Source organism: Ceratosolen solmsi, unplaced genomic scaffold, assembly GCF_000503995.2.
Source record: "Ceratosolen solmsi marchali unplaced genomic scaffold, CerSol_1.0 scaffold30, whole genome shotgun sequence".
NCBI classification, from domain to species: domain Eukaryota; kingdom Metazoa; phylum Arthropoda; class Insecta; order Hymenoptera; family Agaonidae; genus Ceratosolen; species Ceratosolen solmsi.
In genome coordinates, this window is record NW_011948421.1 from 7,324,662 (window position 1) to 7,351,850 (window position 27,189).

Consider the following 27,189-nt stretch of genomic DNA (forward strand, 5'->3'; position numbering starts at 1 on the left):
TAAATAAGATTAAATATGATAAATTTATTACACGGCGTTGTAGTCGGAAATTTCGTAATGAATTATTAATTTAAACAACAAATAGATTAATGAATGATAAACATTAATTACTTATAAACCGATGAAACTTTATAAGAAATTGTAAGTAACAAAATGTATATTTTAAATAATTCAAAATTGTATTTCATAACATTTTTATTCAGTATTTACTGTCATTTGTATTCAGTAATGCTAATATGAAAGATAAAAAGCAAAAACAAATTTTTATGCAGATGTTTTTTTTTTTAATAAATTTTGTATAATTAAAACTATTTTTGTGAAAAAAATTTAAACATCACGTCTTTTAATCCAATACACTTTATTTTTGTTAACAATTTGTGTTAATATCTTATTATTCTTAATGTCTTACAAAATTTAATCGTTTAAAATTTGTTCTATGACATTATTTTATGTATATAAAAAATAAGTTATTTTATGTTTGTGATTTAACGTATAATATTTAAGATAATGAAAATAACCTGTGTAAATTAACAGATATTTTAAAGAATATTTGCGTACATGGAAAAATAAAATATAGAGAAGTGATCATGTATCGTGATAAAGGATATTTTTTAATTTGTATAAGATATGCATGTGGATAGTATTGGTGTTTTATTTTTTTATTATAAGTATATAATATACTTATAACTGAATAAAATAATTTTAATTTGTATCGTTCGAATAGCATTCACTACTCAATATTTATATTTTTATTTGAATAAAAATAAGTATTTTATTTAAAATATACAATATATGGTATATATATTATTTTTTATTATATAACTGTAACCTACTTTTTATTATTAGTATATTTATAATTTCAATTTTTATTATCAAAAATAAATGAGATTAATAATTGTGAATTACACAATGATTAAAGTTTTACAAATATTGTTTTAATGTTTATTTAATTTTAAATTAATAATTTAATAGTATTAGTTAAAAATAATTTATTGAATTATAAAATTAGCTGACTAGACAGTCTTATTTTTTTTAAATTGAAGAAAACTATGAAACATTTTTATAAATGTTGAATTTCGTGGTTTCGATATTTTACCTAAAATAAATATTTAAAAATATAATCAAATAGTTATTACACGAAACGAAAATGTTAAGAATAAAACTAAATATAATAAAATTAATTCATACATATTAAATTCTAACGTAACAATGATTCCATAAGTGTAATTTAATAATTGATATCGCTTTACAAAATTCTTTGTAATTTATTAATAATAAATTTATTTAAAAATTTAATACGTGGATATATTAAGTAATTATACATAATTATTCTATTAAAAAATTTGCCGTAAACATTACAATTATAGATTAGTTTTTTAAACGTTACATACTCGTACAATCAACAACAAATAAAATTAGTAAGTAATTTAAAACAGTGCTTATTTTAATAAATCCATTATTTCTTCGGAAGATAATTTCGGTGTATTTTGTACCTGCAAACTTGAGTTCGCTGTCATCATCGTAGGTGACCACCATCCCGTATTTGGGTCTCTTAATTGTATGGTATTTGTAAACGTATTAAATGTCTGAGGCATTGTTTGGTTGCAGTTTAATGTGAACGGCAATTGTTGCCGTTGGGACATTTGATTTTGGTGTACCTGGGATGCACCATTACTCGGAAAATTATTTATAGACAAATTTGGTGTGATACTCGATAAGTTCATATTATTATATGACCAATTCAGTTCATTAAAATTATTTGCTGACAATGTATCTGTTAAATCTTTCGGTGTCTTTTTCGTAGTTGTCGGTGAAGTTATACTTGGTATTAATGGTGTCTGATTTTCCATCCTTTGACAAATTTCTTGTTGTTTTGCTAATCTAATATTTGATTGTAAACAAAATTAGAATGTATTAATGAATATATATGAAGTGTACTTTTTTAGATTAGTATATTTTTTAAATTATTAGGAATCATTAATGTCCTCAAACACATCTGCACATTCTATACGCCATGTATATATACTTGTATGTATATATAAACTATGGAATAAGATTTAAATTTATACATTAACATTTTTACAATAATACTGAATATAAAACACATTAATTTTTTTAAATTCGAGAATATGATTTATAAAATATAATGAGTTTTTAATTGTTTTTTATTATATTTTGCTACTATTAAACAAATATATTTTTTTTTATTTCTGTTTTTATATAGCTTCATAAATAGGAACTTATTACATTATTCTGACACTATTATGATTCAAGAAAAATATTTCTTTACAAAATTGTTTTAAAATTATTTATTAAACAATTTTAGAGTTAATTTTTAAAATTTTCTTTATTAAATTGATCTTTTATTACATATTTACAATTAGAAATCTTATTCATACAAAATTTTATTTCTATTCATTATGTTTATTTATGAATGCTCAATGTGCTACTTCATGTGCTGTAAAATTATTTACTTGATTTTATACATTTTATTATGATATTTATATAATATATATAATTTATAATTTTTATTTTATAGAAGAACTTATGTATAATAAATAAAAATGTATTCAATGTTTTATGAAATATTTTAATATTGAATTTAATTTAAAAATATTACTTTGATCTAAAACCATTAAAATTAATTACAATATTACCTATGTTTTTCGGCTAAGCTGAGAGATTGAGATTGAGAGCTTTGCGGTTTATTTTTAATAGATGTCGTGAATGAATTAGATTCAAATATTTCAAACGAATTTGTTGATGATATAACTGTATCTTCAAGTTGATTCATGGATGATGATATGTTTCCATGAAATTGTTTTGTTTTTTGTAGTTGGTGTAAAACTTTCCTATGTTCAATGGTTACTTGGGTAACCATCTCATTTACTAAAGAAACTAATAATTCATATTGTTTTGGACTAAAACTTTGTTCTATGCAAAGTGGTAATAAAAATGGTAATATATTTGTTGCTAAATTTTCTTTACTTATACCTAATTTACTATTTGTAAGAATTAGTTTGAAAATACCTATAATAAAATATAATTTGTTCATTATGCAATTATAAAAATTAATTTACCAGAAATAAATTATAAGCTATTATAAGTAAAATATAAATTATATTAATATTGTAAAAGTTGTAAATGTACCTATCATTGCCATTAAAATAGCTGGCTCACCAGCGCAAGGTACTTGTTGCAGGAATGGTAAGATTTCTTCTTGCACAATCCACGGATCAAGATTTTCTAAAATTTTTGAAAGACACAATAAAGAATTAACTCTTATACCTAAACTGTAATTTTCACTTTTTTTATGTAAACATATTTTTTTAATTCTAGGAATAATCGAATTTTTTATACAAGAACTATCTGTAGACATTATAATAGATGGTAATGCAATTAAACAATGTTCTTGAAGCAGTTCCAAATTTGAATCCAAAGCTCGAGTCATCATTGGTACTATGTAATTTTTTACTATATCTGGTAGACACCACTTTAATAATAATTCTATTTTTTGAAGCAGAAGTAAACTAATCTATAAAAATTTATTTGTCATATAAAATATTTATTTTTAATTTAATCAACAATAATTTATTTAAAAAAATAGTTGTAATATTTAATATCGATAACCATTATCTTTGTGTATAATTTTTGACATAAATGTTTTATTTAATAATATATAAATCAAATTAATATTATTATTATTACTTGTATGAACACAATATATGAATTTTAAATTGATAATATTTTGATAAAAATGTATTAATAAATGTATATTAAAAAACGAAAATAGAATGAAGTTTTCTATAAACTATTTAAATATTTAAAATTGTACTTAAATATAAAATACTATTAAATAAAAAAATATATATAATGAATTCAGTAAAATTATATATTTAAACTTATACATTATACTTAATTTTATAAACCAAAATTACAAAATCATATTATGGACATTTATATTTATCACGAATCACTCCAAATAAGTTATTAAACCTACTCAAATTTTGAATACTTTAAATAAATCTATATTTCAAATTTTAGAAACATTGTTTCAATATAATTTTAATTTTGTTCTATAAATTAAGTATTATCGATATATTATCTAAAACGAATAAAATATTTTTAATAATTAAATAGTTATTTACATTAATTAAGTCAATGCATTTAATTTCACTTAAATTTATCAATTTAGTTTTCGAGTATAAGTTTCGTTTCCTTAATAAGTAATAGCTATATTTTTTGTCACGATATTAACTAAAAATGATGTCATATATTTTAAGTATGCTGTATAGAATATAATATAATTTTTAAAGTTAAAATTAGAAAAGGATCCTTTTTATACATTAGTATTATAGATCAAAGCTAAATGTAAATTAATATGAAAAATACTGAAATATGTTATTTAAATTATTCACTTCATTTTTATTTAAAAGTAATTGAAATCATTACCTGTGGTGGTTCTTCGATTACAAGTATTTGCTTTAGCATTGGAAAAATATGCTTATTAAATTCATCCATAGTACAATCTTCTGTAACTTGAAGAATACTTGGGAGAAGAAATGGAATCATACGTGTATTAATAAATTCTTTTTGTAGAGCTGGAAGAACTTTTTGAAATATAACACGACGTGGAAATTGTTTTAGAATTTGTGGAAGTCTTTTATAAAATTGAGATTTTTGAAGATTATCCCATTGAAATAGTTTATCCAAATAAATTAATGTTTTTACTTCTATATCTTTAAAATATTCAATCTAAAATATATTAATTAGTTATTAAAAATTGTAATTAAATCTATTCTATATATTTCATGAAAACTTCTGTATAATTAAAGTAATTATATTTATTATTTGTATGAATTTTCTTTTATAGTTACAAATTCTGATATATTTTATATATATAAAAAAAAATAATTGTATTAAAAATAAATTGGTATACCTTTATAAATTGATATGCATCAGGTCTTAATTCTGGATCTCTATGAAGCATTAGTTTCACTGTTTCTTTCAATGAATTTGGCAAATCAACATTCAATTCTTTTAGGTAATGTGTATAATTTGATATATCTTTTTGTAAATTCCATGAAGTATTATATGACATATAAAGAAAACAAATTAAAACGCCAAGAGAAAATATATCACTTGTTGGACCTATTGCAGTTGCTTTAACACATTCTGGAGCTTGATAATGCATAGAAGTTTTGATAATACTTGGAATGGAATTATGATCTATATATAGCCAACTTGGCTAAAAAATAAAAATAATAAATAGTCACAATGAAAAAATTATTTATATTATTTAAAAATTTTAACCATAATTATAAGCATTAATAAATTTGATTATATCAATAAAAAATATTAAATATATTTTTAGCTATAGTAACAAATATTGTAAATGTTTATGTTTATTTGTAGTATTACCATAAAAAAATTAAATTTTTTTTACAAAATAAATTTTACTCTTAAAAGTACTTAATAGTAATATATACTTTATCTTCTGAAGCTTGATTAATAGCACAGAAATCAAATCCAAAAATTTTCCAATCCCCATGGTCATTAATAATAATTGATTCTGGACATAGATTTCTATGTAACATTTTCACATCATTATGTAAAAAAGTTAAACTTTCGCCTAATTGAAATAGACCAAATTTCATCTCAAGATCTAATATTTTATAGTCTTTTAATATAGCTTGAGATGAATATGGTAAATTATCTATACATCCTAAAAGATTAGCTAAACTTGCAAATACTGGCTCAGTAGCAAATGATAAACTGTCTCTAGATTCTTCTAATGGATGCTGCACAGTTAATATTTGTGGATGTTTAAGTTTAGTTAGTTGTATGACACCTTTTTTAAGAATTTCAACAACATTATCTCTGATTGATTTCTCCGGCCACTGATCTAATAAACGCTTTTCAAATACAAATATTGCAGCTTTTTGCTTTGTTGATTTTTTGAAACCACTATAAACTTTCCATAATAAACCAGGTCCAGCACTGCATATGAAAGAAGATACTTCAAATTCTCTTGCAACTGGATTTCCAGGTAAAACACTAGATAATTGAGAAAGACCATGAGCTGTACTACTAACTGTGTTACTCAATGTATTACTAACAGTATTTCGTAATTTATTAAGTACTTCCATTTTTATTATAAATCTTCTTATACCTTTTAAAAATGAATTTAAATATTATAATAGAATATAATAGATATAATATAATATAATATAATAATGGAATGCTATGTATTTGTTTACTAAAAGATATTTAAAAAATACATTCAAAATACTAAGTATTTATTATATAAAAAATGGAAAAATTATTTTTATTCATAAAAAATTGATTTGTACAGTATAAAATTATTAAAATTCCAAAGCTTTATTTATGTAAAAATAAAACAGGTATATATATCTAATAATAATAATTTTATTGTACTGCAATTTCAAATTCAGATTTGTAAACAATCATACACTACATATAGCAAAAGATAATTAAAAATAAAAAACTTGAGCGAACCAAAATTGATACATTAATATAGATGTTAAACACTTAAACCAACAGCTTTATGTATCATAAAGAAAATAATTATATGTGAGCATTTGCCCGTATATTCGAAAACCAACATTTTACACCATATTTAGTAATTAAGATATATTACTTTATAAGTATTATTATATAAGAATATTCATTTAATTTGTAGAATTCAGTTCCAGCAACGTATTCTTCTATTTTTCTTTTCTAGACAAACAAGACTTATGCGCATGCGCCTGTATATATTAAATACTGTGAAGTAAATACGATACCACGCCATTAAATCATTAGTTTTTAATAATAACTTATTATGCTTTGATAAGAACTTTAAATAATGTTTATAAAACCGTGAGAAGATGATAGATAATTATGTTAAATATAATATTACATATAAATAATAGATTTATTTTTACTATGGAGTGATCATGTATTTTATTGTGCATATATTTTATTTTAATTATTTAATTTTCAATTATTTTTTCTTGGATACTTACAGATATTAAGTATTATTTATATTAATGTTGTAAATTAATTTATAATATATACAAATACATAATATTAAATGTTCAGATAATATAAATAAACAAAATGAAATAAACTCAGTGTTACAAAATATGTTTATTTATGTTAATTACTATTATAATTATTTATAATTTATATCGGTCACATTCTAAAATATATCCTAAAACCTAGCCATTTAAATAATTGAATTCAATAGATATTGAATTTTTTAAATGAATATTACAAACACCTATTGATACATTTTATAAAATTTATAATATAAATTCGATTGAATATTTTCTGTAAAACTTAACGTTTTGATTTTAAAACTTTATTTCGTTGTAGAATGTAAGTAAAACAATTGAAGTGCCAAAAGAATTACTAAAAATCTAAAATATGTTAATTTAAATTTTAATACAAAATATTGAATATTATTCTAATTTTTAAAATATTTAAGAATTAATTTTTCTATTTTTAATTTTGTTATTTTATCTAAATAATTAGCTTTGCATTTTTTAAGTACTTCAAATTTTTATTTTTAATAAAAGATAATTAAAACAAATTAAATACTTCTAAAATATAATTTAATTATTTAATACGTCGGTAGTTTGACTTAAATACAATATTCTTTCTTTATTATTTTGAAATATCTAATTTCATGCAAATATTTTAAATAATTAATTTTAAATTAATTTTAAATTATTAATTATATTAATTATACAATAACAATAATATTAATATTATTATATGATATAATAATAAGATATAATTATACTGTAATAATAATTATATTATAATTATAGTATTGAACAGTGAAAATTTATAATTAAATTAGTATACTTGAATAAATACAGAAAAGATTAAGTGTTACAAAAAATTGTAATTTTATTTTATTATTTAAATAAATGAATAATCTTGAAGTTTGTAAGTTATAAAATAAAATATTTTTCATTACTTTTTTTCTTTTTGGATTATCCTCTTTTTTTCTCTTTTTCTTAACAAATATTTGATAAAAATCTGCATTTAATTAACAATTTTAATTCGAACTACTTTTGTAAAGTATTTCTTTAAAATATATATATTAATTTTAAACATAAGTTTTCAAATAATATACATGCCACGCAAGGAGTTATATTTTTAATTTGTTTATTAAATATATTAATCAAAAAATATTCGTAAACCATAATAAAACATTGTTGGAGATCTTTCATGTTTGCTACAATTAGAAAAAAGTGTTCCATTTATTGTGATTTTTAATTTTATGATTTTATGATCTGTTATTATTTGAAGACACATACTATTTTCATAAATTATTCAATTATACTTGAATGTACTCCCTATTTATTAATTTCTCAAATCCTTTTATTTTATGTAGTTATATACGCCTAACAACAATTAAAAAAATTAAAATTCTAAAATTATACGTTTTTATTACTATCTAGTGTAACATTAATCACACATTTGAAACATTATTAAATATTGTAGCAAATTAATTTTATATGTGTGCGTGCGCGCGCGCGTGTGTGTGTGTCTGTGTTAATAGTACAGTATAGTTTAATATTTAATTGAAATCTTATGAGAAAATATATATTAGAAAGAATGATGTAACTTTTCATATCCTTTTGGATTTCGTTCAATAAATCACAATGAAAATTTTTTGTTGGACTCTTATTTGAGCTTGAAAGAAATTCTACCAACAAGACCACGTGCTTGTTACTTTGGATACTCGGGCCTCTTAAGCGCATGTCTCACGGCTACGCGACATAATATCGATTACCGAAGTTGGAGTTAACGGCACAGGTAGAGGTGAAGTCAGAGTCCAATAACGTCATGGATGAGCTTCTGCTGCAGATAGTGAAAGAAGCACAAAATGCCAAGTACCAGAATTTGAAGGAGGCTGCCCAGGATGCCTATGGTGAGTCTTTCTCTGTTAAGACAGTTTTTTTTCGGATATGTTTAAATAAAGTCTAGTAAATTTCGTTGTTGATTTTGCAATAAAAAATAAACATAATACAGACTTTAGATAATTTTGTTATAGAAAAAAAACATATGTTCGTTTTTTTCTTATTGATATCAAAAAGAAATAAGTTGTAGAAGTTGAGTAACTTGTACCTATTAATATTTTAAGGTAGTAGTGGTGTGACATTATTAAGCACGTTTGATTAAACAGAAATGTGAGTGGGAGACATAAGTATTGAACATAATGATGAATGACTTGAGTCGATTTCTAGGTCAATTCGAGTAATTTGTAGTTATATATAAGCAGTACAACTTTTTATTGATTGATGTCGAGGATTTTGGATTGTTACAGATTTTTTGGATAAGCAGCAGGGACTAATACGCGATCCACCTCATGAGCTACGTGCTAAGTTTTTACGAGCAATTCAGCTCGCTTTTGAGACGAAAAGGAATAAGCTGATTGCCTTTGCCCTCTCCGGTTTGCACGTGAGTATATACTTTCCAAAATTGAGAACACTCGTTTCCTTTTTCCGTTCTTTTTAATTCAATAAACGAGATGAGATGAGTTATATTCAAGATTGATATATAGATGATTCCGAGGGTTTATTGTATCTAAGAATCGAAGGATCGTTTTTTTTTTTTAATCAAGTTTTAGGCTTAAGTTCGATAAATTTTAAAGTTGAAATGTTTTTCTAATCTAACAATGTGGGTAGAAAATGCTGCGTGATGATAGATTTCAGTCGCAGTACGAGCCGGAAGATGATTCACTGTGGCTTCCCGCTCAGATGCTTCATGCCATGGGTTCCATTCTATCGCAGTCTGATGACACTCAGACTGCCATGCTCAAAGTACGTAACTTGTATTTCATTATGTTAATTACACTGATTTGTTTTACATTATTATTATTTTTTATATTTGTTTTATTAAGAATAGCTTCCATATTTTCAAAATTTAGAATTGTTTAAGTTAAACTTGTTGTTAAATGAAAATGCTTATGAAAGTATTGAATGCAAAATAAATACAAATAAATATTAATTTACTCAAAAAAACATTTATAGTTAAAAGTTAAAAGATTTTCTTATAAAAAATAAAATAAAAAATAAGTGAAAAATATAGCATGAGTTTATTAAACAAATAATTTTTTATTGTAAAATTAAATCTACCTTACTATTTTTATTAATTTTCTTATATTTATTTTAAATACAAGTATTAACTTGTAAAGAAGACGTACAAATATTTGAATATATTTTTAGAACAGAAAATTGCATTATAAATATGTATAGGTAAAATAAATAAAATACCGATTAAAAATGAATATTATAAAGTATTAATGAATGATAAAAAATGAATTAATTATTGCATTAAATTATGATCTTATATCTTTGAATACTTACTTTTGGGTCAAATAAAAACATAAAATTTTATTTATTTAGACATTTAATATTTTATATATACTTTTCTATGTTCTGATTATTTGCATTAACAGAGATATAGATTTTTTTAAATTTTAAATTCTTTAAGTATATTAATTTCGACGATATTATTTAATATGATATAATTTGCATAAAATATGTAAATTAATATTTCCTATGTAAATTAGTAAGATCAAGTAATTTAAAAATATTTAAATTAAAAAATACATTTATAATATTAAAGTTATAGAAAGATCATATTGCAAAATTTATTACGCATCTATTATTTATTACACAAATTATAAATATTATATAAGTATTATTTATTATTATTATATAAGTATTCGTGGTTATATAATTTCATTGATAGATTTATCAGAAAAAATGTATATTTTACTTATAAATTACTAAAATATAAAGTTTAATTATGAATTTCAATATCAATTTTTATTTTGTAAATATTTTGTATATTGTTAAAAAGATTAATTAAGTAAAGATTATTAATTTCAATAGCTAAAAATACGTTTTAAATTCTTATTTAAATAAATTTTCTTAGTAATATCCAAACTTTATGTGCATTAAACATTTTAATAAGTTTCCTGTCGTACTAATATTTAAAAGGGTATCATTTTTTATTAGGTATTGCTTCAAGTATCGTGCTGTCGATATTGGACAATGAATGGTCGACTAATAATAACAATTTTAACAACATGTTACGAAGCTTTTGAATATGGAAATCAGGCAGTAAAAACTGCGGCCCAAGCAACCATTAGTCAAACTTTGCGTTCCTTCTGTCTATTTTTAGGTAAGTTTTCACTATTTTTTTTATTCTGTTTTATAATATATTTCTAACTAATAATTACATTTTTGTAGACGAAGAGTGCTATGAAATGGATGAAAATTCGAAACGTAATAAAAGTATACACGAACGTGGTGTTGCTTGTTTTAATGAAACTTTACCGATTTTCCAATACATTTGTTGTAAACTCGATGAAGCTCAAAAGTAAGTTCATGAACTTATAATATTACTTATTTCAAGTATTTGTTATTTCTTTATTTTTTCAAAAGATACAATTTATTATTTTATTCATACTCTGTGTAAATACACATATAATTTCAAATTCAAATTGCAATTGATTAAAATAGAATTTTATTTTACAAATCTATTACATGATACTGTTTAATTATGCAGTGCTCGGAATAGTAGCACCGTCGTCTTCTTATTAGAGAGCTTGCTTACTTTGACCTCGTCTATGCCTCAGAAGATTAATACAAGCTTTCACTTCACGACTTTTCTTTGGCAGAAATTCTGTCCAGCTTTAATAGCCTTTCTTGGAACACCTCGAGTCGACAAGTACTTTACATCTCGCGAGGGTAAAGATTTAGAAATCGGCCGTGGCTCCGGATATCTTACAAGTTCACTTGGATTTAATAGCCATCAAGCTAAAACTATATACAGGTACAAAACTACATATGATTTTTGTAAGCTCTATGATTTTAAAATTATGAATCGTGAATAGTAAAATTGTTGACTAATTTGTATATAAATAATAGAAATACAATCAAAAGTCAGTAAACAAAAAAATATTTATTATGACAGTTAAAATTGCCATTATATTTCAATAATTTGAGTCCTATACTTTTTTTATTAAATTACGAGGATTAAGCATTTGATTATTCTTTATAATTTAGTATGCAAAAAGTATTTAAGACATTATATTTATTACTTTTTATGTTGAGCTTTTAACAATTATATGAAACATAATTTTTCATTTACAGACTTAATTTTATTTTTCATAATTTATTTATTATTTGATTTGTAAAATTTTTAAATACATTATTGATAAATAGTTTAAATTTGTTCATGAACTGATATTAAGAAAAAAACATATTAAGTAAAAGGTTAATAAATGAAGGCAACAATTTATTGTATTTTTCAATAATTATTTAATGCTTATTTGTAACAATTTTATACATTTTAATAAATTATTTTTCTCTATAAGTATTGGAATAGAATTGGTAAGGCTGGTTGGTTGCGTGGGAGCACTTCGTCCCGTTCTTGAATCAGTCTTTCATCGCATGTTACTCTATCCACCTCCACAACAGCGTTTAGAATCTCTTAAAGCTTTAAAAGAGCTTTTACAAAATCCAAGCCGAATAATCGATTTTGCTGGTCCACTTCTTATTTTAGAAGATAAATCCAATCAATTACAGAGTGATATGGCGTTGATGAGGCTGTGAGCAATGTTTTTTATTTATATTTTTAATTTATAGATTACTCAATATAATTTAAACGTTCAAAAAGTATAATTAAATAGTTTGATATTCCTGTTTCTAGAAATATTTATTAATAATGGTATAATTAAATAAAAATAATTCATAATACTAATTGCCATTATACGTTCAGTTCAGTGGTAATTTTTAAGAAACTTTTATACAAAATTAACAAACATCAATGTAAATAAAATATAAGAAATTCATAAAGGAATTGGAATTATAATATTTATAATAAATTATTTATTTAAAAATAAATATTGTACTTAAAATCCTTATTTAAAATAAAGCATTTATTCTTTAAATCAGTTCTTACATACAATATTCCAAGTCAAAAGAAATTATGAGTAAAATAGCTAAATATTTATGATTCTCACAAAGTAAGAATAATTGATATCAAAATTATTAATAATTGAAAAAAAGATAAACATTTTAATTTTGGAATTAAAATTATTTTTCTGCACAGTGCAATGGATTCTATTGAAGAATCGACAAACGCTAGTCTACCGCTTTTACAGGCAAGCGTTTCATGTGTCGTAGCTATGCTCTCGTCACTCCAAGAGCTCTGTGATGGAAACATTATTAATTGCAATTATACTTATACAATCAATAGTCTTTACGACGATCTTGAATCTTGCGATTATCGAGGTCCTCTTACTTACCAAAGCATGGCGCGTCTCCCTAAGACTTACAGGTATTTAAATGTTATTCGTTTTCGCAATTGTATTAAAAAAAAAATATATATATATATATATATATAACACTTAATGCATTATTTATCGTTTTTTTTCAATCATTATTAGTACCACAAAGAATTATTGTTTATATTTAAAATAATCATTACTGGGAAAAGTGATATAATTAGAAGGATTAGGGTAATATTGTTATATTTATTTTGTGAATGCTACAATGCTTGATTTTTTGCATTTAGAAAACTGCAAGAAGAGAAAATTACAACTATCATTTTTGTAAGGTACTTTATTTTAGAAAATACTGTTTTAAAACTGTGCACAACACAACGTCATGTGATATAAGTAATTAATTGTATAATGAGTATTCAATTTTATTTGTAGAACCATTAATTAATAAAAACGATATATTATTGAAATTAACAATAACTATGAAAATTTTAATAAATTTTATTCATCAGCATTATTAGTATTATAATAATATAAAATAATCTTTATTTTCTTTTAGACTATAATTAACTAAATATAAATACAATTCTGCAGTAATAAGTTTAAACAAATGCTAGCAAGACAGTTTTCCAACGTTTTCAATTGAATTTATTAAAAATAAAATAAAAAGTAATGATATATTAATACACAGGGAGCAATTAGAGTTAATGAAGAAAAACGTTTCCAATTCCAACTTATCAGGATATAAACTCTCCAAGAGTGAAGAGTCCATAAATACTAACAGTCCAAAAAGTGAAATCATCGAAGATCTTATGGAGGAAGTCAATAATTGTTATGAAGACACAGAATATGATTTAGTTAATGAACATGAAAGGATAAGGCTCGAGAAGTTACCCAAGCATCTACACGTGGGTCGACAATGCATTGAGGAGTATAATATTGATGTACAACGACATAATGCCCGTAAATTCGTTAAGATGCTTAGGCAAGATGTAATACCATCAGTATTTAAGTTAAGAAGTAATATCGAAGTTGATGAAGCTCTTCAGAATTTTGCTTCGAATTACTGCCAAGGTGCGTTTTTGTTTTTATACTTTGAGTGTTTATATATTTTAAGGCCACATAAATCTTTTTGAGACGCCATATAATTCAATGAAAAAGAAAGAACTATAATTAAATTAATGTAAATAATTTAATGAAATGTTTAAACAAATTCGATAGATCTTGCTCTTTCAAATATGAAACATAATGTACATTGAAAATGCATTACTGATTACGTAATTCATACAATGTTAATTATTATATTTAAATTGCAACTATTTAATTTTTTAGAGAGTACATTTACTGATAAAATTTATAATATTAAAATTAATAATACATTATATTCTGTAGTTTTAATACTTATTAATATAAACATTTATTTCGATAGTAACAATTTATTGCAATATTGACATGTTCAATGTAAATACATTAAATGAGTGTTTATTATTAATCTTATGAACTAATTAATTTAATTATTTAAAAAGTATATTGTTATTTACATTATAATACTTCTTTTATCCGTTAAAAGAGCCAAAAATTTGTATTTCAAGTTCATACATGACTTAAAAGATATGTTGTATTTAAAACTGAGTGAAAGTACTTTGATATCGTCAGACATCAGCATAGCATACGTTCGTTAATTTATTATTTTCATAGCTTTGCAAATAATTTTTTTAAACTTTCCATTAAATATTTATTAATTTTTATAATTCATATTAGTAAATATATTTTACTAATATTTTCGTTGAAGTGATAGTATAAATTTAGAAATTTAACCATTTTAATTCTAATATTATTTTTAAAAAATATTAATAAATAAATGATTATTTTATTTCTAAATAATTTTTTTTAACGGATTAAAGTAAAAGATGTTTAGTAAAATTTTTTTGTTAAAAATCAAACTATCATATAATCAAATTATAATACAAATACTAAAAGATTTAACATTTTTAAAAAATTTACTAAAAATATGGTAAAGATCAAATTTCTAAATCTACGTGTAGAACTTTATGTAAAATTTTAAATTAAATAAATTTTTTAGGAGTATTTGCAGCCCAACAAATGGTTGAAGGTCAAATAGAATCTAATGCTAAAAATTGTGCTTTAATTACAATAATGAATGCAGATGGAATATATTTAGCAACATATGCAGCTTTGTTACTAAATTTAAAATTGATACGTATCAATTATTATGTGAATCCTAGCTGTCAAATTCCAATCAATGAAGTAAGAATTATACAGAATAATATTTGCATCGAAAATTTCAATTTTATTATATTCTAAAAGTCAGTTTAGAATATCTATATATAAAAATAAAATAAATTTTTTATTATAAAATGTAATTTCCAATTTATGTATGATTACTAATTTATATTTGAAAATTCTACGAATTATTTATCTAACACATACAATAACGAAGCTTCTTTCCATACGGAAACATATCTCTACACAGGGTTTTCAAGATTTATTCATCTCATTCCAATTTCATTCCAATATGCAAGAAATGCAATTTATTGTATTCACTTTTTTTTATTTACTATTAAAGTGCAGATCGAATAATCCATGAATCTGTTTACAAAGGCGCTGATATTCATTGGAAAACCGACAAGGGAAGTCATTAGGGGAGAGAGTGAGAGAGAGGGAGGAAAAGTCTGTTTCAGGGGAAAGTAAATATTATAAGTTCGTACAATGAATATATTTAATAACAAAAAGACCAATAACATTGATATTATAGATTAATTATATTAGTAAAATCTACCCATAAGGTATTTGCATCGCATACACAATACAATCTTAGTATGTATTAGAGTTCTCTGCATCTGTATGTATTCTAGTATGTTATGGGCTAACTACAATTTTATTGTCACAAAAGTAAATTATTTGTCCATCCCTCCTCTCGCACTTACTGATTTGTCGTTTTTTAAAGATTTTCTTTTGATAATCTCTCATTTTTCTTTTATTTCATCTCATTTCATTTTCTTAATTCCTTTTCCTATCTCCTCTCCATTACTTTATTCTATTGTTTCTGCTTACCGATTGTTGTACATATCTTTCATTTATTCTATTACTGCACATTTGAGATTTTTTTATTTAATTATCATGTTATTATATGATTCGTGCTTCTGATTTTTTTGTTTTTCTAATGAGTCCCTTTTCGATTGAAGACTAAGATTTAATTGTTTCGCATTTCTTGTACATCATTCATCCTTTTTGGTTAGTTTTCTTTTGTGTCGCCTATCATTTTTAATAGATTTTGCATTAAAAACACTCGGATGCCTTGTTATAATATAAAGAAAACTTTATTTTAACATTGCAGGTTTTAAGAATAATTTATTTATTATGTATATTGTATCTTTGTTTTAATTTACATGATTATTAAAGCAATCTAGTTTTACAATTAATTATTTTTATAAATATACATTTTTTTACAATATGAACATTATTAAATTCTTTTTTTATATTTTCTTAATTTAATATGTTACATGAAATGTAAAAACATAAGCTATCATTGTAAATTTCATTATATTTTCTTTAGTGACTAAAAAATATGTAAAAGATTTCATTTCGAAAGCAGTAACTTTTTAAAATATTTCTCCTTACTTATTTAAAGCAACTAAATAAACAAGTCACTTGAAATTTTTATTATACAGGAACAATTCGTGGAAGAGGTACATGGAGCAGGTGTACTCGTTTACTTGTCAGCTACCTGGTTGTCCGAACTGTATCAACAGATCCTCGTTTGTAACCTAATGGAGAAATGCGGCTACAATCCTTTTTCTAATGATAATAATGCCCTTATAAATGTCCTTATTGATATAGATGGTATTACAGGTAGTTATACAGGTGGTCAAGTGCTTTCTGACTATTTGCGATTAGAAAAAGCACAATTGTCGCGCAATGAGTTAACTCCAGAAGCAAAAGCTGGAGCAAAGTTATCGAGACGGATAATCACTTGTTGTTGGGATAGTATGATTACAGTATTGTCTATGGGTTTAAATCCCAATCAAGATGAAACTACTAAGGGAATAATAAAGAATGATTGTAAAAATGTAGTTAAAGACACGATAGTCCTAGCACTTGAGGGATTGCATAGAGCGGCAACACTCAGCAATGTCTTAGGTAATTAATTCTCTTAAATTAAATGTCGATGAAGCGTTGAATTATACATTTAAAAGGTTGAATATTATATAGTGTGGGAATTTGAACTACTTTGTTATGGAATTAGTTATTTGATATATACCGTGATGGAAATATTGCATAACATAATATGTTCCAGTATTATTATTTAAATTTATTATTGAGATAAGACCTGGGACTGTCAAACTTGCATACACTTACTTTTCTTATTTGTTAATTATATCTCAGCTAACTATGCATTATATATTTAAAAATTAAAGTTTTGAATACATTTTCAAATCTATTTTAAAAAGTATATTTAAATTTCATTATTTTTAGTATAGTATAGTCACCAAAATAAAATTTTCGATTTATAATACATTATGAACTTATATTAATAAGTTATATTGAATTTTTTTAAATATTAAGCATATATTATAGAAAATATGTATCTACATTAAGTTAATTTCAAAATTAATTTTGTTATTATAATTCAAAATTAAATATAAAATAATTGTATTGCTGTATTTGTAATTAAAAAGTATATTTTTAATTAAATAGGATTACAATACAGATGTGGTGCTATTTTTGCACTTTTAGCAAAGACTGCATGTTCTGAACAGTTAATTTCAAAATTGAGACGTACAAAAAATGTTCTCCGATTGAAGCTTCAAAATAAAGCTACCAATATACACACATCACATGCTTTAAGTATGGAAATTCTTCTAGGAAGAAGTTTAGAGCTTGGAAGTCACGGAACCGATTGTTGGCCACATGTTATTACGTAAAAAATTGAAAAAATTAAATTTTATAAAATCACTTTAATAGTTTTATTATACTGAAAAACAATTTTTTATTAGAAGCTTTAGCAATACGATTAACTGACTAAATTGAATTATACATTTTAAAATCATTAAACATTAAAGGTCTATCTCAAAAGAAAAACATTAGTATTTTCAATAAATTATTGTTTGTATAGTAGTCTAAATTAAGTTAAGAATAAATTGTTTTTACAATATATATAGTTATCTAAATAATTTTCTAATATTTAAAGTTTTTATGTATTAATTAGATGCTGTTTGTATGTTAGTAAATTAGAACATGACTTTTTTGGAAAAAATCAAAATATAGTATTTTTAAAACCAGTAAAGAAAGAAAAAAAAGAATTTAATAATCAAAAAATTAATTGCAAATCAATTCAAGACAAACTTCACATGAGTTTTAATATTGTCGACGATGACGATACTTGGTGAGATTTTTACAATCATACTTAAATAAATGTATTTACAATTATCGTAATAAAATATGTATATATTCTATTAATGATTAGGATTAATTTTTTTATCATTTCTTATTTGTTTACTTTTAGTGTTGATGTATATGGATTTTTATCAACGTCTTATACGCAGACTACAATAAGTGAATCGATACCCGAGATAATTCAAGAGTCGAACGCTGATAGTTTATTCGATGGTTTTTTACCAGCTGAATATGCTGCAAAAATTGTTTGCGCATTATCGCAGAAAGTTGATAGACTTTTCGAGAATGCAGCTCTTAAGCTGAATCTACGGGCACTTTGTTCTTTTCTGAGAGCATTATGTCAAGCCAGCAAAGATCAATTATTTAAAAGTAATGATGATACAACAGGAAACAAAAAAATCTGGTGGCGGAGAAATAAGCCACACGATGAAGAACTTAATCTTCTGTTATCAAGACTAGGACAGGCAAGTTTTATTAAGACTTTTAACAAATATTATTTACAATTTTATTGTTCTGATCTACAGATAAAATATAATATAAAATGATATTAAATACATTAAAAATGAAAATTTAAAAATAGAAGTTTTATACAAAACGAAACTTTAGGTTATATTGAAATGTGTAAAAAGTGGACGTCCATTAATTCATATTATGAGGGTGTGGAGTATATTGGGGCCACATTTTATGGAAGCAGCGTGTCACAAGGATCATGGAATTTCGAAAAAAGCGGTACAATGTATTCACGATACAATTGCAGTATTACTCAATGATCAACGCGAGCTTTCTCATTTTCACTTTAATGAGGCACTTTTTAAACCCTTTGAAAATATTTTGTGCCTAGAACTTTGTGACAACGATGTTCAAGATCAGGTAGGAAAATATATTGATAAGATCTGTTAAACTTATTGTACACTTCTTAAAGAAGTAGACAATAGAGTTATAATACTAAAAATTAATTTCAATTACTGGAATTATAAGATATTGAAATAATAAAGAATTTATGTTCAATAATATATACGGAAATCCCACATCATAGTAGTTAAAACATTAACAAAGTATAAAAATTAAAGTTATTAATTTTATAAATGCAAAAGTTATTATAGATGATTAAAATACGGTGCAAATAATTATAATAATGTTCAATTATCCATTTTAGATATTAAATAATTTTAATTAATCAATTAATTAATTCAAAATTATTTTATAAATTATAAAATTTTGTTCGTTATAAATAATAACATAAGATCATAATACTTAAAAAAAGCTCAATAAAAATTCAAAATAATTAAAATTTTTTAATTTTATAAGTAATATATAAATAATTTTTTTTTCAAATAATTTGTTTTTCAAATAATTAATAAACAATATTTTTTTATTACAAATAACTGATATGAGTATATAACAAATACCATCTTTCAGATTATTAGCTGTATCTGTGAATTTGTGGAAACAAATCGTAGAGAGATTCGCTCAGGTTGGCGACCGCTTTTTGGCGCGTTGAAGGTTGCCTCAATAGGTAACGCTGAATGCGTTGAATCGGCGCCCTTACTCGAAGTTTTCCGCATTTTTCTCACTACTGATAATACGCTCGTATTTGCTAATGCCGCTCTCGATTGTATACTCTGTCTACTAAAGCATGTACGTGGTATTAGCGACCCTGAGATATTTCAGAAAGAGCTAAAAAATGACACCGTAAGTTTAGCTTTTTTCATCGATATTTTACATGTAGCACTTTTGTACTCATTTATTAATTAGTAAATAGTTTTCATGGTAAGGAGGAATAAAATTTGAATAATTAGCATAAAATTGGATAACGTTTTCATATTTTGATACATATTTAAATATTTGAGCTTTTAATTATAAATGACTATTTCTTTCTAATTGTTACTTAAATTAGTTATAAAAAGATTACTGTAATTCAGATAAAAAATAATAAATTCAGATTTAATTCTATTTCTAAAAAATGTTATTATATAAAATGTGAATTATGAAAGCCTTAATTTAGTTTTAAAGAATATACGGAGCTATTCTATGTCTATTGTAGAATACAATATAGAATTTAATTTAAATTTGAAAAATATAAATAAATAAAATTGTTTATCTAATTATTATGCTTTATTAAAATCTAATATAGTTCTATTAACATCCCCTGTTGATATTAAAAATATTCTACTAGGACGTGGAACTCATAACTTTTTTTTATTCTAACTCGTTAACGAATTTTCCAATCGAAAAATGAGCAAGAGAAAGACAGTTTGCATATATAATATATTGTGTGTCTTTTTGGAACATAAGGAAAACTATTTTAAAGACAGATAAATAATATTCTGATATTATTGCTATAAATTAAGTAGTGGAAACATTATAAAAATATACAACATATGTTTACAGTTTATGTTACTATTTCTAGTTTTATTTACTTTAGGCCTATTTTTCTGATTTGCAGCAGATATAGAAGGAATAATTTTTTATTTTTCAAAAATATTTACTATTAGTAATGTATAATGACACATGGTGATATTAAATTCCGTGAAATTTAAGAAATCACTTTCATTCAGTTCATTCAACTATATCAAAAAGATAAATCATACTATCTTGATCCAAATATTCATGTTTCTAGAATTTACGACGGTTTCTCATATTTTTGTACGTACTTTGATTTTCATTGCTTAATGAGCATTCCTAAAAGAATAATAATTAATCAAAAAATATCTATAATATATGTCTGATATGAAAAGAATTCAATATAAATGTTTATTTGTATTATAATTTTCTTGGTATTTAAAAATTCAATTATTGTAAATTTTTTTATACTTTAAAAGAAATAAAATACATAAATATAATTAATGTATTATTAATACTTCATCTAATTAATTGATATATATTTTAAGAATATTTTTACAGATTAGTAAACGATTTTATTTTTCATGCATTTGTATTTGCCATTCGAAAATAAAGCATAAATATAGAATAAAGAGTTATTAATTTTTTTTATAATTACTATTAATAATTTTGTTCACTATAATTAGTAAGTAAATCATGATGTTAATATATTTTATTTTACAGGAACAATTTAATGATACTGAAGATCGGAGAATGAAATTGTGTTTGGAAAGTCTAAGATACCTGCTTAGCTGTAGCAATATTCTTACATCTATGTATCAAATGCCGACGTGCCCGATTTTTCATTCAGCTACAAGGATTCCAATGTCTTCTATACCACAATATGTCGATCCGGTAATACCAAATTTACAAACTGCATTTTTCGATTATAAAATGGAATCTTTGAATAATATTGTGCCAAATGTATCAACTTCACAAGATTCAAAATTTACAAATTTACAGAGTATTGATCAGCCAAGTGGAATTCTCAGGTATATAATTTTAAATTACATATTGTAATACAATAATAATCTTGGTACTATAGTAAAAATTAAATAATATAATATAAATTAAATTTATTAATATATTGTAATAATTGATTTAAATATGTTAAATTAAATGTGACAACAATTGTGGCATATATTTCATTATAAATTATTAATTTACTTTACTAAAGATTATTAATTAATCTTTTAGTATGCCAACTATAAACTTATTAAGATTTTTCAATTAACTCTTAGATTATTTACATATATTATTTTTTGGATCTTAACATTCACATATTATGACAAAACTACGTGTAGCATTTTTATAATAATATACGGTTTTTCAAGAATGAAAACAATTCCAGAAATATTTTGCTATAATAATATAGGCAGTATAATAATAGATATTTTATATATTTATTAGAGTTTGGTATTTATTAATCGAAGGATTAGCAAGTGCTATGATGATTTGCCCTAAAAAATATCAACCACATACTTTAGAAATGTTGTTTCATTTACTCAGAAACACATTAAATACTCCTGGACCATTTTTCGGATTATATTGTATCAATCATTTATTGCTACCAATGGTACAAAATTGGTTACGAAAAATTTCTAAGATCTATAGAGGATGGGACGATTTTGCTGTAAGCTTTAAGCAGTGCTGCGGGCTTACCACTGATTTAATTGTTGATTTCATAGATAATTTACAAGGTAGGTCAATAATTTATTCAAAAGTATGTTAGAAATTAAAACATGTTATTCATTAATATTATAACTATAATATAAATATAACAATAGTATATATGCGTATATGTGTTTCATATATATTTTATATTTATGCATATACTTTGTGTTATATGGTTAATATATTTATTTTTAAACAAAAAAAATGTTGTAATTTATTCAGCTACAAAAAGAATTAATTATAAACTATTCATTTCAACATGTAATTTGGTGTAATATTATACATGTTCACTGTACAAGGTCATATATTTAAAAAATTTTCATAGTTAACTCGGTATCGTCGCTTTCATTATATACCTGATGTATTTAAAAAATATTTGAAGAATACATTTATTTATTTGTATTATTAAAATACTAAAATTATAAATAACTTTATATTAATATATCTAAAAATTTAATGTTTTATATTATACTAAATATTATTTCCAGATTTGCATTATTTCAAATCAATATTAATTTTTAACTATGAATAATAATAGAATAACTTTAATAAATTTAATTAAGTTAAATGTATATTTATTAAAAAAAAAGATTTTAATTACATAATACTTATGTAATAGAGAAAATTTCTTCTATTATATGTATAATTTCAATAAAGGTTGTAATAATTGAAAAAAAAACAATAAAATAATTAGATTATATTATTTAAGGTACTGAATTAATGCATAAAAAAAATAAAAATCAAAATTATTTACAGGCCCAGCTGTAAAAAAAAATGAAAATTTGCTGTCAGTAACAACACTGATGTTAAAACAATTCTTCATGGTGATGGCAGAGTGTATTGTCCAACCCATAGAAAGTATTGCGCGACTAGGCTGTGCTTGTATTAGGTATATAATTTGTATTATTAACTATTTTATAATAGTTAAGAAAATTAACTATTAATTGAATTAGACATTTTTTAGTAAGTGTGTAATACTTTAAAAAGATTGCAATATCTATTTATACTATATTTTTTATTATTCATTAATATAATACTAATGTTTTTGAATAATATTAACCTTTATGAAAATGTTAGAAGTTTAGTAAATTCTTTATTGATAAAGCCACTTTACTTTTATGTTTGAATGAAAAAATGTAATTTAAAAAATATTAATACTATATTTATATAATCGGTTTTAAGTAAACTTTTAGAATAAAAGTTAAATATAGAATAAATAAGATAATTTAAAATTTAAAGTGAGAATTTTTATATTCATAACAAAACCGATACTAGCTTATATAAATATATGAGTAATAAGGCATAACTGTGTATAAAAACATATTCAATTTTCGTATTGATAATAATTTCTTGCGTGAATAGACTAGTTTTTTGTATTAGGTATGTTGAATAAATAGAATATTGGATGCAGAAGAGAGTAAGAGACAAAAAAAATATGCACGGTATCATAGACTCATAATTCGTTGCTCTTCCATTATGAAACGCGATATAACAAGATTTGACAAGCTGTCATCTATCGTTACGCATTCACACCGTTGATATTGATATTATGTATACAGATATATCCGTACATAAATACATTGTCGTTATATTTCTCTCTTCCCCTCTCCTGTTATTTTTCACTCGTTCTTATAGTCCACTTTATTTAGTCAAGTCTTTTACTTGCCTTTTTTACTGCACTTTTTATACTTGTCTTCTACTATATTAGCGGTTCTCAATTTTTTTTATTAAATTTTTTGCTCATTTTAAGTTATTATTAATATATATTCTTTATATAATAATATTACATTAGCACAATATACTTAAAATTATATAGTAATTCATAAACATTCTTTTTTTAATCTTTTATGTATTTTATATTTAAAAAAAATTGTATGTCATTATAAATAGTCAGATATACAATTTTTATTATTTTAATTGAATTATATACAAATCTTTTGACTGAATGCAACTATGACAATAATGAAAGAAAATTTCATTTAACTTAATACAATTATAATTTTTGATAATGTATTTAAGCAAACGTGTATCAAGCTGACTGTTTGAATTACTACTAGATTGAAACCCGTAGTAATTATTTATTTACTATACATTAATTATTATTTAAATAGTTTCTATAAATAAGAAAAATAAAAAATATAGTAATTAATATTCTTCTAATTAATGTATATATTAAAATAAACAATGCTTTATTTAAGAAGCATTATTTATTTTCTAACACATTGTTTAATTCATTTATATAATTTGTTATATTAATTTTTACGATGTCAATTATTACACTTTACAATAATTAAATCAGAAATGATTGCTTATTAATTTAAAAAAAAAATGTGGTCATTACATATAAATATTAATTTTAGTATATTTAGCTATGGAGATAGTCTTTAAAATTAAACTTAATATTAACTGTACTATAGAGAATTAGTACTGTCATTAGTAAGTTATCTCGTTTTACTAAAAATACAATATTATGGATATATACATATATATTAAATTAGTTATTATACTTTAATCAGAAGTTTTATCCGTAATATTTTGATATCGGTTTTTAATTATTTATTGTTTGTTTGTATGCTTAATTTTCTCCTTAGGTTAACAATAATTAAGTAAATACGAAAATTAATCATTCTATCTCCACAAAGTTTCGATGTATAGTCATGTAGTTAATTATATATTCATTTTATCTTACTTTGTCTTTTCTCGTCTTCCATTGGTTCTTTTTTCATAACTGTTCAAAAAACTTTACATTCACATTTAGTAATTGAATTAATTTATTTGCTAATAAAAACAAGTGTCTTTACATTTTTAATGTTAATTACTTATTTTTACTCTAATTTTTTAGAAATAATAAATGTATTTGACTCTCTTATTTTAATACATAATTGAAGATTTAAAAAAATAATAAATTTCGAATTAAAAATTAATAGAGGCCAACATATATATTTATATTTTGTTTGAAGATTCCAAATAGTTAAATATTATTTAAGTAATGTTTTTACTATACAAATCGTATAATAAATTAAACATGAAGCAGCATATCGATTGTTGATAAAAGTATTTAAAATTTTCTCAATTTTCGTTCAACTATAATTATTATATTATTATAACTATAAAGCTTAATACTCATGGTAATTTTAATAAATAATATAAATATATAGATATTGGAAAAATGAACACGATCTATTAATAATCAACAGGCATGTATTGATAAGTAGTGGTCCAAATTTAACTTCTGAGCAATGGGATGTGTGTGGGGTGGCCTGCCATCGAGCCTGTTTCAACTCTTTGCAAGAATTACATCAGTTGACAATGGCTTTCTCCCCGTGCTCTGAATCATTTTATGGAGATATTGCCAAGATTAAGGTGGCTGTTCGTAGCGATGCTACGCCGGAAGAAACTGAGCGTTTACATCAGCTTGCTACACAGGTAGAGCGTTTCTACTTATAAAAAAACCGACAGGTTCATAAAATGTTTAACTTTGTAGAAAATGTTTTTAAGAGATCCAGACTTAGACTGAAAATTGTATATTATACAAGAGTCAATGCTACAATATGTGATTCTTGACTTAGTTTCAATAGTTATATCAATACAATATAACTATCGTTGATAATATTCTTTATTTTTAAATTTTGTTTCATATGAATATATAGATAGAAATTATGTATCGTACAGTTTTCTATATAATTTATAAATAATATAATTATGATTTGGATATATATATATAGACAAAATGAAAGTCAATATTATTTATTTCTATTAATGTTTGTCTAAAAGTTTTGTTTGTTATTTAACTAATAATGTTAGATTAATAAACAAAAAATGAAATATAAATATAAAAAAAATAATGGATCAAAGATGAATTATTTAATTATATTTCAATAATATTATTACAGTAATAATTATAGTTATATTATTAAGTAATATTATTTATTTTTATATATTTAAAAAGATATAAATTAAAATCAATGAATTTTGTAAATTCAGCTTTGTGAATTTATTGAAAATACAAAATTTTATAAATTTATTTTATAAGTATTATTTTTTTGTATTATTTTTCTATGCAATTAGAAGGAATAATTATTCTAAAATATAATTTTTAAATAAAAAAGTAAAAAAAATTTTCTAATATTCCTAAATTCATTAAATTTTATAAATAAAATATTAATTAATTAAAAATGTAAATAAATAAAGTAAATTGTTATAAAATAATTAAATATATTATAAATAAATAATATATATATAATTATAAAAATATTATAAAATAAAGTAATATAATTAAATAAATTAAAAAATATATTCTTAAATAAAATTTAAGATAAATTTAACTATTTACAATTTATTGTAATATGTATTACATATAAGCTATAAATGTATTTATATTTTTTTAATTCGTGTGA

The 27,189-nt window shown here is 22.8% G+C and overlaps 2 protein-coding genes across 2 annotated transcripts in view; one reads left to right on the forward strand and one right to left on the reverse strand.

Moving 5' to 3' along the window:
- Positions 1-1,372: 1,372 nt before the first annotated feature.
- Positions 1,373-6,540, reverse strand: LOC105361509 (SCY1-like protein 2). Its single transcript, XM_011498717.1, has 7 exons — positions 6,520-6,540; positions 5,490-6,172; positions 4,940-5,248; positions 4,453-4,755; positions 3,151-3,535; positions 2,658-3,030; positions 1,373-1,881 (listed from the first exon to the last, which is right to left on the reverse strand). Exons 2-7 carry the CDS (start codon positions 6,147-6,149, stop codon positions 1,440-1,442), a joined length of 2,472 nt encoding a protein of 823 aa, XP_011497019.1. The 5' UTR covers positions 6,150-6,172; positions 6,520-6,540; the 3' UTR covers positions 1,373-1,439.
- A 2,199-nt stretch (positions 6,541-8,739) lies between these two features.
- Positions 8,740-27,189, forward strand: part of LOC105361511 (brefeldin A-inhibited guanine nucleotide-exchange protein 3) — a 27,577-nt gene continuing 9,127 nt past the window's right edge. Inside the window, exons 1-20 of the mRNA XM_011498719.1 lie at positions 8,740-8,950; positions 9,347-9,480; positions 9,708-9,842; positions 11,046-11,211; positions 11,280-11,409; positions 11,599-11,865; positions 12,410-12,643; positions 13,147-13,374; positions 14,010-14,392; positions 15,402-15,586; positions 17,011-17,479; positions 18,038-18,260; positions 18,549-18,725; positions 18,846-19,200; positions 19,343-19,606; positions 20,156-20,428; positions 21,803-22,110; positions 22,529-22,818; positions 23,549-23,681; positions 25,990-26,218. Coding sequence (XP_011497021.1) covers positions 8,866-8,950; positions 9,347-9,480; positions 9,708-9,842; positions 11,046-11,211; positions 11,280-11,409; positions 11,599-11,865; positions 12,410-12,643; positions 13,147-13,374; positions 14,010-14,392; positions 15,402-15,586; positions 17,011-17,479; positions 18,038-18,260; positions 18,549-18,725; positions 18,846-19,200; positions 19,343-19,606; positions 20,156-20,428; positions 21,803-22,110; positions 22,529-22,818; positions 23,549-23,681; positions 25,990-26,218 — 4,668 coding nt within the window. The 5' untranslated portion in view covers positions 8,740-8,865. The remainder of the gene's footprint in view (positions 8,951-9,346; positions 9,481-9,707; positions 9,843-11,045; positions 11,212-11,279; positions 11,410-11,598; positions 11,866-12,409; positions 12,644-13,146; positions 13,375-14,009; positions 14,393-15,401; positions 15,587-17,010; positions 17,480-18,037; positions 18,261-18,548; positions 18,726-18,845; positions 19,201-19,342; positions 19,607-20,155; positions 20,429-21,802; positions 22,111-22,528; positions 22,819-23,548; positions 23,682-25,989; positions 26,219-27,189) is intronic.